Below are 13923 nucleotides of genomic sequence, written 5' to 3'. Positions count from 1 at the left end.
TTAAAACTATTACAAAGAATGGCCTCAAAACAAGACATTGGGAATTAAGTTATGTGATCTAACAGGCCACTTTTCAGGAAGAGCTGTAATGGAAAGGAAACTTCCTCATTCTTACTCCTTAAATTCCAAGTTCTTCTTATGTTATATGGTCATCAGTTAGCTGTTTTAAAAGATACTACCTTGATCTTATCTCAGACTATTATATACAAATTGACATAATGATGTGTGATCTAGGCAAAAGGCACATACTTACCCCCATTGTAAATAATGCAATTGTGCAAAATCCATTTGGCATCAGCCAAAAAAGCTTCAGTGCAACCATACATCTTCTTTTTAACATTCTTTAAAAAAAAATTAAAAATGTCTTAGAAATTGGAAAAAATAGGTCCTAAATCCAGCAGCTGGCCATTTTATAACATGTTACTTAGCAGTGGCCTAGGTATTTCACATTTTATTCCTTTTATTTTTTAAAAAAAGTGAAGTTGGTCTTTAGTTGGTAACAAAAATTAGCATAATGTAAAAAAATGTACCATTTTCAAATTCAGGAAGCTATTGGATATATTCAGGTATCTGAACAACACTTATTTGCATATCATCATAATATGAAATACAATTTTGACATTGGACAAAGTAGTAGGATTCTTTAAAGTGTTGTTAATGCCATTTCTCTGTCATACATGAAATCAATTGGAAAATACAACTTGCAATGAAGTTGCAATTATCTTGGGGTTTTTCAATATTTATTTTTTTAAAAAAAGTAATGTTCATAATAATGAAGTAATTAAACCTTAAAACTAAGGCTACTGTAAAACGAATACACTTTCCAACATATTAACTGAGGGCGGTAAATTATTAGTTCATGTTGATCAAGTCCTCAGGGATTCAATTCTGGGTTCTGACAAATTTCTCTCAATTTTGTTCTGTTTTGTATAGTACTGGGATATGTCAGAAAGAGATACAGGAGCGTGAAAGAGACAGACAATGCATAATATATATTGTTGCAGATTATAGTTGCAGCTAGATTTTTAAAATTAGTCCCAATTTCATTTCCATACAAAGAAGGAACCCCAATGTAAGGTGGAACTTTTAAAAATCTTATATATGCTGATTTCCGCTAGTCAACAAATAGATAAATACATGTTTACTTTCTAAAAGAATATTCCATCTACACAAGCTAAAAACGTATTTAGTCAGGGAGAAAAGTTACAATTTTCCACGGTAGGGTGCAAAACTCAATTAATTATTAATGGCAAACTCGCAAAAAATCTAATCCGTGAAAGTTAAACCTGTGAAAGTCAAGAATCAACTACAGTTGTGTTCCCAATATACAGCTCTAATTCATGTAAGATGCAATAATAAAGAAACTGCAAATTCACACAAATGGAGAACTAAAATAATGGAGAATTAAATCCAAAATTTCTAGTGCAGGCAAACTTACTTATTGTATAAATGTGCACTGATTTTAGAAAGGCACCATATACAAGCACAGTAACATCCTAATGTAGCTAAATATGGTTTTCTTCTTGCTATCAACCAACCTTTTCTAAAGTACACAGATCCATTGGGTGAAAGATGTATTCTGCATAATCTGGATGCTGATCCAATGAAACTGGCTTTTGAAATGGCTCTGTCTGTGTAAAAAGCATAAAAGTTTAGGGTCACAAGTGCATTAAATGTGTAAAAGATTTTTGTTCAACTAAACAGATGATCTAATTAATTGGGCAGATTAATCCCCGCATTTACTAACAATCCCCCAATTTATTATTAATACACTTTTTAAAAAAAAATTAAACTGCATGTGGCAAGGACAACTTACAAGATGTATTAGTCAAAATCCAACTACAGAGCTCATCTAGAATACACCCATTAATTAAATCAATAGGAACTTGGTAAATTCCCACTGACACAATGGACTAGTTGGAATTAGCAATGAGATTTAGGTCTTTATCTTCTGTTAGAAAAACTAAAGCAGAATACCTCCTTTAAAATGGACCTGCTATTGGCAATGCATATACACAATCTAAAATGAAAGAAATATTTTATTTTAAAACCATCGCCTAAATCCAATGTTACTTTAGCTCTGGAATTTTAACTATTGTCAAAAGTCTTGGAAACAAACATTTCTGGTGAAAGTAAAGATGGCAATTCATCCCCAGTTTGAATGGTAAGTTCCCTTCATAGAATCATAGAGTCGAAAGAGACCACAAGGGACATCCAGTCCAACTCCTGCCATGCAGGAACTTCCAGTCAAAGCATACCCGACAGATAGCCATCTAGCCTCTGTTTAAAGACTTCCAGGGAAGGAGACTCCACTATACTCTGAGGGCGTGTGCTCCACTGTTGAACAGGGAGCAAGCTTGTTTTCTGCTGCTCCAGACTAGGACACGGAACAATGGATGCAAACTGCAGGAAAAGAGATTCCACCTCAACATTAGGAGGAACCTCCTGACAGTAAGGGCTGTTCGCCAGTGGAACACACTCCCTCAGAGTGTGGTGGAATCTCCTTCTTTGGAGGTCTTTAAGCAGAGGCTGAATGGCCATCTGTCAGGGATGCTTTGATTGAGAGTTCCTGCATGGCAGGGGGTTGGACTGGATGGCCCTTGTGGTCTCTTCCAACTCTACGATTCTATGATTCTATGAATAGAGTGGCACTGTTACTTCCCTTGATCTAGACACTATACTTTTATTGATACAGCCTAATATTGCATTGGCCTTTTTAGCTGCCGCATCACACTGCTGACCCATGTTCAACTTGTGGTCTACTTGGACTCCCTAGATCCCTTTCACATGTAGTCTCGTTCAGCCAGGTGTCTCACATCCTGGCATCATAATCCAGATGATGGGAGTAGCTCCCAAGGCATAAAATTGCATGTATCCCATCCTATATCTGTGCATTTTATTTTTCCGCCCTAAGTGCAGTACCTTACTTTTATCCCTGTTGAAGTTAATTTTGCTAGCTTTGGCCCAGCTTTCTAGTCTATTCAGGCCATTTTGAATTTTGATCCTGTCCTCTAGAGTGTTAGCTATTCCTCCTAATTTTGTGCAAATGCGATAAGTATGCCCCCCAATTCTGTCAGTCAAGTCTTTTCCTCTCGCATACCACTAACCTTCTTACTGACTGATTATTTGGGATGAGTCCTTCCTGAATATTTGTTCGTGAAGAAAAGCCAGAGAGAGATTTGGAACCAATATTGTTGAGGTATACATTGTATACATTAGGGGTGGCATAAGATCAAGACCTAACAGTAGATTTTAAAGGTAGGGTTTACAGGAGTTCACAAAGGGTTTCTGTTTCCCAGTTTCTTAACATTAGAATATAATTAAGCATTTTAAATTGGGAAAGATTAGGATAATGAGAAGCGGACACAACAAAAGGGCTGTGACTTCAGTTCAGCTTGAGTATGGACAATTGATTTTTAATTTTAATTGTACATATTCATATGACTCTAGCTGATTGACCACAGTATCCTTCTGGAATGCATGAGAGAGTTGGGTATTGGAGGCACTGCATTGCAGTGGTTCCGGTCCTACCTCTCGGGCAGGTTCCAGATAGTGTTGCTTGGGGACAGTTGTTCGGCCAAGAGGGAGCTCAAATCGGGCATCCCTCAAGGCACAATTCTGTCCCCAATGCTGTTTAACATTTACATGAAGCCGCTGGGTGAGATCAACCGGAGACATGGGGCGGAGTGTTATCAGTACGCTGATGACACCCAAATATACTTCTCTATGTCTCTGACTGAAGCAGTGACTAAGGATGGCATCTCTCCTCTGAATGCCTGTCTTGGGGCGGTAATGGACTGGATGAGGGAAAACCGACTCAAGCTGAATCCAGTTAAATGGAGGTACTTGCTATAGGAACCCCGAATCCAAGAATAGAGTTATGTCAGCCAGTTCTGGATGGGGTCACACTTCCCCTAAAGGATTCTGTTCGCAGTCTGGGGGTGCTCCTTGACTCGTCGCTCCAACTGACAGCTCAGGTGGATGCAACAGTCAGGAGCGCCTGCTATCAGCTTCGTCTGATACACCAACTGCACCCCTTCTTGGAGCCGAGGGACCTAGAAACAGTAGTACCTGCACTGGTAACCTCTCGATTGGACTTCTGTAATGCACTCTACTTGGGGCTACCCTTGTGCCAAGTTCGGAAACTTTGGTTGGTACAAAATATGGCAGCCAGATTGATCATGGGAACTTCTAGGAATTACCATATAACACCGGTCTTGAAGTCCCTGTACTGGCTGCCTATTAGCTTCCGGGCAAAGTACAAGGTGTTGGTGATTACCTTTAAAGCTCTACATGGCTTGGGCCCAGAGTACTTGAGGGAACGCCTTCTTCCCTATATTCCGTCCCACACACTAAGGTCCTCTGGAAGAAATCTACTACAGCCAAAAAAATCTAGGCTAACATCAGTCTCCCAGAGGGCCTTTTCTATTACTGCTCCAAAACTATGGAATGACCTGCCGGAGGAGATCCGTCATATTTCCACTCTGACAGCTTTTAAGAAAGTACTCAAGACAGATCTCTTCCAGCAGGCCTTTCCAACTTAGTTACCCTCCCCAGATATAGAGATATTTGACCCCTCATCTGTCTATTCTTCCCCGCCTATGTTTCTGCCTATTTTTTATGTCTTTAATGTTTTTAATGTTTTAATATTTTTATACTATTACTGTTTAATTCTGCTTTAGTACTGGGAATGGGGGGGTAGGTCTAGGGTTTGATTTTTTTTAATAACTCTATTGTAACGATGTATTTTATTGTTGTAACCCGCCCAGATTCTTCGTGATTGGGTGGGCTAGAAATAAATCTTTATTATATTATTATTATTAAGTCTTGGGATTTTTGTAGGGAGGGTGTGAAATTAGATAAACCTGAGTCTGCCTATCTCTGGCATCAAATATGATAATACTATGGTGCTTTAAATGTTGTCAGAAACATATAAACTTAATTATTTATCACCAAAACATACAGTATATAATGGAGGCAAGTGTCAACATATATTATTCTTACCCCTGGTTGTTTCATTTTCTGTAGTGCAAACTTGAGCAAGTAGGATAGCTGTTCAATAGTGAGCATTGTCATAGCTTTACTCTGTGTTTCTATGCATTCGGCTACAGTAATTTTCTAAAAACAAAGACAAAAATGCTGAAAATTAAAGTGTGGAACCAAGTAATTGAAGATTATTGTTTTATCATGAGGCATGCAGATTACTGTTACATGCAAACAGAAATACTGAAATTAATTTTTGGTTAAGTGGTTCAATGGATATTGCAGCTGTTCTGTGCTTACGTAAGTGCGCTAGATTCTCAAACGGCATTTTAAAATACAGGATGGGAGATTTATTGTATTACTCCTGTGGTACAACACTTAATCAAGAATGTGGATGTTTTTTCTGGCACTTTCTGTCCATCTGAGCCACCATCCTTTTATTAAATTGTGAAATTTGATGAAACCAGGCTGTTGATGAAAGCTTGCTTATTTTCCCCCATCGTGTCCAAAGAGTGTAGCTTTCTGCATTCTTAGTCCAGAAAACAAAAAAAGGTTGTGAAAAACAGACCATTGGGAAGGGCTTTGGTGTCATAAGGGAGATTGTGCTGAGTGACAATTTCACTCTGAGTAAGGACTGACTTATCAAAGCCACCGTAAATTTTCTAAGCAGTGAAACTGAAATTACATGGCTACAATTGTGCTAACTCTAAAACATGTGTGAGTGTAATTTTTTTTAAATATTGGGATGTCTGAAATATTGTGTGTTAGGCCAGTATTACAGCCATGCCTACAATGAAAGCAGGCACTTTCACTTTTTTGTTCTTTATACAGAGCACCCTTGCTTTATGCGGGGGATCCGTTCCGGACCCCCCCCCCCCCGCATAAGGCAAATCCCGCATATCATGAAGCCCCATTCATTTGAATGGGGTGCGTCCCCACGCAGTGCGGCGCGGTGCACACCCCATACACCATATTAGGGTTCGCCATCTGTGTAACCTCAAATCTGCATATGGCAAGGCTGCATATGGTGCGTGCGCTGTACTATTAATCTTATCCCGACATTGACAAAATCATGTTCACCCTTACTCTGCTAATGGTCTGGGGAATTCATTCCCTGTGAAGTCCAGAAAATACTTACATAAAAGAGATGAGGAGACCCAACCCTTTCCAACATGGGAGGAAAAATAGAGAAAATCACAAAATTGGCCCAGCTTATTAAGTATTCTAATTTTTAGAAATGGTGTGAAAAAGATGCCATGGGGAAGCTGCTTTTGCTGCAGGGATGCACTCCGTAAAAGCCCTGGTGGTGCAGTGGTTAAATGCCTGTACTGCAGCCACTCACTCACAAACCATAAGGTTGCAAGAGTTCAATACCAGAAAAAGGGCTCAAGCTCAACATCCTTCTGAGGTCGCTAAAATGAGTACCCAGATTGTTGGGGGCAATTAGCTTACACTTTGTAAACCGCTTAGACACTGTTAGTTCAGTATAAAGCGGTATGTAAATGAAGCTGTGTGTGGAACTCCCTCTCCACCATTTTTTGCTCCTGCCCATTCCGCATGGTGCATGACAAATTCAACAAAGGATGCAGATGAGAAAAGGTGAAACAACTTATGAAACCATAAAATAATAACACAACATTGGGCATACAGGCAGTATCCTAATTTTCAACTATTCTTTGCAGAGCCCCTTCCCTGCTTCCAAGAAGCAGCAGTCAAACCATATGGGAAGAGAACATGTCTGGAGAGGTAGAAAACTAGTAGCAATGAGACAAATATGTACCTCATATCAAACTAACCTCACATTCTGGGCAAAACCAATCCCCCTCTGGCTCCGCTGTCAGTTTCAGACATTTAGCGTGATAAACCCGAGGGCAGAGTTCACAGCAGAGGACTTGGCCTTCCCGATGACAAACCCAGCAATAGAAATCATTCCGTCCATCCTGCGGTACAACATCAACAGGGTCTGTGGTGAGTGGCTGCTTCATATAGTAAAACGGACCATGTCTTAGTTCTGACTGAAATGTAGGCAAGAGAGACAGGTTTGGTTTCAAAACAAATTTATATTTTCAAATAATAATAATCAAACATGACCAACCAGCCCCCCTCCAAACATCTCATAGAACCTATCTCCATTTATGCAATTCCATAAGCTCATTCAACAAATGATGAACATTCAAAAACAGAGCTAAATATATGTCTCCTAAGGCAGTGCTACTCAAAATGCTAATTCGTGGACCAATGTCAGTTTGCAAGTTTCCAGGGAAAATGATACAGGTATTAAAAATGCGTAAAAATATGGTGACAGTTCCTGGCACACTGGAGAAAAAAGCCTGTTGATCCCTAGGAAGCAGTGTCCTAAGGCACATGCACTTTCCCCACCACAGATGTTTTGAAGCCCTTAATTAGAATCAAGCTACTTGTGAGATCAATTATGCAGTAGTAATGCTAAGACCTATCCCTTCTCCCCCCCCCCCCCCCCCGCCAAAAGCAGCAGGTGGATGAAGTGCAGATTGGACTTCTCTCCTCCCCAGTCATGGTTGATTTTTAGCAATAGCAACTACATTTCTATACCACTTCATACTGAACTAAGCAGTCTCTAAGTGAAATACAACATGTAAGCTAATTGCTCCCAACAAGCTGGGTACTCACTTTAGCAACTGCTGAAGGATGCCAGGCAGGGTCGACCCTGGAGCCCCTGGCTGGAATCAAACTCACAACTGTAACTGTGAGTGAGTGGCTGCAGCACCAGCATTTAACCACGGCACCACCAGGGCTCCCTAATTTTTACACTGGTATGAAAATTCCCATTAGCTGCAAATTATAGATCTCCTATATTAATTTAAGTTTTGAGATGTACAAAAGAAGCTCTTTCCCTTGGTATGTTTGGTAAAGATGTCAGAGGCCTTTCTCAGTGGCTTGCCCCCATCAGTGGATCTTGCTCCCAGGAGAAGGGTGGCTGGCCCCATCTGGCCAAGAAGGCAAAAATCATTATTCTGAAGTATATTCAAATTGGGAGGGGATGTTATTCTATCATCACTTTTACATTTTAAATGCTTTTAATAATTTTAAATCTTAGTGCTATTTTGAATGAGATAAATCAGTTCTTGTTTACTAATTACGACTGGTTAAAGCTGTATTTTGTTTTAGTCAATACTGTCACTTGTTCTGGTTTCCATATTAGAAGAAAGGTAGGCCATCAAACAAACAATTAAAGCAGTAGAAGTTTCCCTCCAAATGAAAATATCAGTTACTGTATGTGCATATGTACACATAGGTATGCATGTGTTTGAATGGTCTGGATCAGGGCTGCAGCTCAATCCCCTAATTTCCAAGCCATGGCTCTGCTCTTGTAATTTATATAAACCCACCTCTGCAATATTTGAGTAATAGTGTCTATCTCCAAGGGGAATGCATAAATCTTCTTTATGACAGAAGAGATTCAACACATGCTTTGAGTACTTTTGAACAGGTTGTGTTTCTGTCTCTTGCTCCACTGTGTGTATCAGAGTTTGTGTGTAGGTTTGCGTAAGGGCTGCACCAAATATCAGCCTTTACACAAGTGAAGCTGTGATTTACCGTGGCATATGTTAGCAATTTTCTGTATTTCAACTCATCTACCATTGGGGGCTACCCAGTTATCACAGACACTGAAAAATTATTAACATTTCTTGAAAGAACATTACAGAAAATCTTGCAAGTATCTTGGTGAAATAACAGTATCATTTAATATATAAATAAGGGATGTGATGGCTCAAATGGTTAAGATGCTGACTCTGTTGACTGCAAGATCAGCAGGTTGGCATTTTCAGGCCCAGGTGCTGTGTGAGCTTCTATCACTAGTCCCAGCTTCTGCCAACCTATCAGTTCGAAAGCAGGCAAATGCAAGTAGATAAATAGGTACCACTTTGGTGGGAAGGTAAACAGCATTCTGTGCAATCATGTTGGCCACATGATCACAGAGTAGTCCTTGACAACGCTGGCTCTTCGTCTTAGTAATGGAGATTAGCACCGCCCCCTATGGTCGGACACGACTTGACAACTTTGTCAGCAGGGAATATCTTTACACACACACACACACACACACACACACAATATGATACTGTTACTTCACCAAGATACTTGCAAGATTTTTAAGAAACAACTGAAAATAAGAATAACTATGATGGGGGTTGTCTCCACTTTTATTAACATGCTGCCTGGCTAAAGGCCTGAAATAATAGGCAAGATCTTATTTATTAGTAGGATTTTACAGGGAAAAAAGATGCAGTTCAGAAGTTCGTTTGGACAGGAACCACTTTCAGCTAACAACTCTACAAATAGGCATCACATTTTGGGATGGATCCAAAACACACCCTCACTTTTTCTTCCAAAGCTCTGGATGTCTCTTCATTGAATATAATGGAAGAAATCAACGAATGACTGTAACTTGTTCATATTTTGCCAAAAGTGGATGCAAGGTGCAGATATAACATCTCCTTTGAGGGGCAGGCACCTGTCATATTTCAGACAAATTCAAAGTGGTCTTCTAAGGGTTTTTCTTCCTGTGCATTTTCTAAAAGAATGTCTTACCACCTCTGCAATGAATGTGTTAGGGACTTACAGTAAATAAAAACAGTATGAAGTGATGGGGATGGGATGGAGATGAATACAACAGCATAACTGTCTGTGGTTCCATCTACCTCAAAAACCGCCTTCGATGCAACATATGCTTTGCCAAGCTGCTGCTACATTTCTGATGGAGTAACATACTGTACTAAATAAGAAAATGTACAGTGAGGTGCCTGTACACATGTGTACCTCCTCTAACATCTCATCATTAGACATATATTTTGGGTTCTACATCATGAAAAAGCCTACATGAGTACCATGACTCCCTGAAACAAAAATTCGTGTGCAAAAGGTTCATAGGATAGGAGATTCATAGGATGCAAACAGGATGAACAGAATACGGTCAGCAGATTTGCATCACATGACGGGTGAATAAAGAGTAAGGTTACAACCCCATGCCACATAGGCAGAGAGAGAGAGAGAGAGCAATTCAAATATGTATTCAAATATGTGAACAACATACAAATCAAATACAATACTACTATTAGAAACAGAATGGGGTAGAGTTGACTAGAAGGTGACTGATCTATACTGTATGTAACAACAAGATTATACTCAAAAGGCTAACATAATCAGCAACAAGAGTAATTTAAAAAAAGATTCAAGGATTCTGATTTTAGGAAAGAACTGGGTTTCAACTGGGATAAGGAAAGGTTTCAGTTGCATAAATAAATACAACCACTAACTCTTAAAGTGTCCCTGTTCACAACAGTGCAGTTCTAGGCATGCCTACTCAGACATAGCAACCACTGATGGCAAAACAACTTAAGTTTACAGAGGAGTGCAGTCTTAAAGAGTCAATATGCAAAGTTAACAATATTTAATATCACTGGTGTTCCTTCCAAAAGTACTGTATTGGAGAACCCTGGTAAAACATGAAGGATAGTTAAGTAACAAACCAACTTTCCCTCCCCTCCCCTCCCCTCCTCTCTCTCTGACTGGCATTTTTCAACAAACATCTTAAAGAAAATGTATCAAACTGAGTTTACAAACTGAAAACCAAAGATGACCTGAAGCTTCAGACTACACCTACTTTACTTCAGGCTACTTTGGACCAAGAGCCTGAGTCTGAGGTGGTTTGAATCTCTGGCTCAAGCTCTGGATGAAACAGATGCCCAGCTACTTAACAGGATACTAAAAGAAATGGCTTGACTGAAACATATTAGCTCATTTAATTTGCACCAGGTAACAAAAGGATTCACTACTGTGTGCCCCACTCATGAACATTTCCTTTTCTTCTCTAGCTTTAGAAAAGCATTTTGTCATATGACACTTTCTAAGCACCATTCTGTCAAGTTGCAGTCTGTGTAAGTCCTAGTTAGTTATTTTTAAACAAAGTAACTTCAGTACATTCAAGAAATAGCAGAAAAGTAACAGTTGTTAACAAGCTGAGATCAGAGAAACTGTGTAGAGAGAGGGTTGGTGAAAATACAACAGGGATAAATGAACACTTCATATCGATGTGCCGCCATAGCTTCTGCTAGGTGAATGGTTCTAATAATATACATGTATAAAGCAAAACTAAGCAACACATGATCCATTGGTCACACCTCTCTCCCCCGATCATTTTTTGTATCTCATAGCATGGTGTCCCACAACTGAATTCCAAAGGCAAAATCATTGTTCTTCAATAAGATTATAATTTTTGGTACCTCTGGTATGTCCATTCTTCCTCAACAAATTCTATCACAACATGCATGTAAATGTCTCCCAAATGGAGATACGCTCCACAAACTAAGCAAGTTAGTATCCACAAAAAGCTTATGTCAGATAAAGCTTGTTAGTCTTTAAGAACAAGACTCTTTTTTGTTTTTGCTGACTAACAAAATTCCTGGGCAATTTCTCTGGAAAATTAAAATTGAGATAGAGAGCAAATAATACATATCTAAAATATCTTCCAACCATTTTTAAAGTAATTAATTTTCCTTTTAGCTAAATAAAATATATTTAAAACTAAGACAAGTCATCATTTTCTACAATATGAGTTTGTTCACAAAACAGTAGAGCAAGTACAAAAATGTGTTTCAAAGAACAGCAATGTGTCTAAGAAATCAGCACAAATGACAAAATAAACAAAAGTAGAGGACACATGCAAAAATGTCTTCAAACTAAAGTGACCTCGCTACTCCAATTAGACACAGTTCTCTAGCACAGACTATACATACAGCTTGAGAATCATGAGCTTCCAAGGAACACTTCCAGCAAAACATATAACCATGCTTGAGACTTGACCCTCCTAATTTTCAAAAGAGAAAGCTAAACAGTACAGAAATCGGAAATCTTACTTGTTTTCAACTTTACACACACACACCCCTGAGGAAGTAGACCAAGTATATGAAAGCTTATGCTACAACTTCTTCCGTACAGTTAGCCTCAAAGGTGCTACAAGATCCCTTTGCACACAAGAATGTGTTGAATAACTGGTTATCTCGCTTCAATCTCTAACCCAATTTATTCAATCAAAAGCAGAAGTAAATTCAAACTGGCTCTGGGGAATCTGAAGTTCAACCGTTACTGTTTCAAGTCTAAATTAATCACTATGTAAACACCTATACCACTACGACTGTTAAATAAGCAAATGTAGATACAATTTTATGCTGGAATGAAATATAATTGTGTCCAAGGTAGCAATATTCCTGGGATCTCATGCCCACAGCAAAAAGGTATGTTTATTGAGGATGACAACCTTAAATGTACCATGTTTCCTGAAGTAAACATGTTATACAGTCAGCCCTCTCCTTATGCGGGGGATCCGTTCCGGACCCCTCCGCGTAAGGTGAATTCCACCTATGCTCAAGCCCCAGTGGAAACAATGGGGCTCGTGCATGACAGTGTGGTGGTGCAGCGGCGCGCATGCGCCCATTCAATTGAATGGGACGCACCGCCCCTTCCGCCCTGCATGCTCCCCGCGGCTTGAGCACGTAAGCTCAAGTCCACGTAAAGCGCGCCCGCGTATGACGCAGGTGCGCTGTACCTAAATCATAAATGCCAGACTTGTTCTCTGTGTCTTTCTATGTGTTGGAAACAGGGGCTTCAATTGATGTAGTGACATTCTAGCTGCAATTTGTTAATCTCAAAATATATTTCTTTATAGTCACATACCTGCATTCTTAGTCCAGAATCACTTATATGCACTTATAAGCTATATTAAGTATTAATCATGTATTTCATTCCTTATCAAGGAACTTCAACATTTGGTGACTTCTCATCTCCAGAATATCCTGGAGGAGGCAGATTATCTACCCAGTTTTTATTCTGGTTTCAGGGCCAAGCATGGAATAGGAACGGCCTTGGTCAGCCTGTTAGATATTTATAGTGTATATAAAACAGGGGAGTGCATCCCTGATTGTTCTATTGGACTTTGAAGTAGCTTTTGATACCACTTTATCCTTCTAAATTGCCTAGTCACAGTGGGATTAGTTATTACCTTTAAAGCATTAATCAGTGTTAAGACCACTATACTCAAAAGACTCCCTGCTTCCACATATCCCTATATGACTGTTCACATCTTTCAGACAGGCTCTCTTATGTGCCTTGCCAACTTCTGGGTGGAAATGAGAGAGCCTCTTCTCCAGCTGCTTATAGAGTGCAGAACTCTTGCTTAGAGAGGCCTACTTCACCCACCTCACACTGATGATTTTCTGTTCCTGTAATGCACTGGTTGCATCAATCTGTGTTCAGCAATTCAAATGCAAAACTAGTGATTGGAACAAGAGTATGGACGTGTCTTGCCATCTTAGACCTACATCCAGGAAGATATTAATACATTCTTGGTAATACCATATGCCAAGTGAAAATGAGTAGCACTTTACACTTTAGCATAAAGCATTGTATGTTCCTTAGGACATACATGCCTAAATCCTATTGTTAGTTCTACTAGAATCTACTAGAGGAGAGCTTTTGAATTAACTATATTTAACTGTGTATTGACTCATCATTCAAGAATTGACTTAACAGAATATTACCTACTATTAATTCATTTCTTGATTAACCAACAAGATTAACCAACAAGATTGCCTTATGGGGTAGTACTGGGCATGTGTAATAAGACGATGACTATTTACTGTTATAAATATCAACAGAGTAGCAATTAATGAGGGTGTACGGGGAAAAAGAGAAGTATCATCAGATCCTGTTCTTGCAGCAGCCTCAGCTTGGTCATACATCCATCATGACCGCAGCTCAGCACTGCAGCCAGCTCAAGAGCTCCTGAAGAACATTAACACGAAAGACAAGAGACTCTGTTGTTTCTACCATGATGTGGCTTATTTATTTAGCTAGCCCCATGGCAAAGACCTAGCAGAAGAGACCGCGTCTCTGGTAAGAATGTGC

At 39.4% G+C, this 13923-nt stretch overlaps 2 protein-coding genes across 13 annotated transcripts in view; one reads left to right on the top strand and one right to left on the bottom strand.

Annotated features, from left to right (window-relative positions):
- NCOA3 (nuclear receptor coactivator 3) overlaps nt 1-13923 on the top strand; it is a 1019275-nt gene that overhangs the window by 695994 nt on the left and 309358 nt on the right. The window lies entirely within an intron of this gene.
- ZMYND8 (zinc finger MYND-type containing 8) overlaps nt 1-13923 on the bottom strand; it is a 122295-nt gene that overhangs the window by 43757 nt on the left and 64615 nt on the right. For 10 of the 11 annotated variants that reach the window (XM_042465913.1, XM_042465917.1, XM_042465910.1 and 7 more), the window contains 4 exons: nt 6780-6998; nt 5005-5118; nt 1539-1631; nt 254-341 (listed from right to left, as the gene is read on the bottom strand). In XM_042465913.1, coding sequence (XP_042321847.1) covers nt 254-341; nt 1539-1631; nt 5005-5118; nt 6780-6998 — 514 coding nt within the window. The remainder of the gene's footprint in view (nt 1-253; nt 342-1538; nt 1632-5004; nt 5119-6779; nt 6999-13923) is intronic. The other variant, XM_042465911.1, reaches the window with a different exon arrangement.

The sequence above is a fragment of the Sceloporus undulatus genome, chromosome 4 (assembly GCF_019175285.1).
Source record: "Sceloporus undulatus isolate JIND9_A2432 ecotype Alabama chromosome 4, SceUnd_v1.1, whole genome shotgun sequence".
Classification (NCBI taxonomy): Eukaryota; Metazoa; Chordata; class Lepidosauria; order Squamata; family Phrynosomatidae; genus Sceloporus; species Sceloporus undulatus.
The sequence above is the reverse complement of the archived record's forward strand: the minus strand, read 5'-3'. Positions and strand labels throughout refer to the sequence as shown.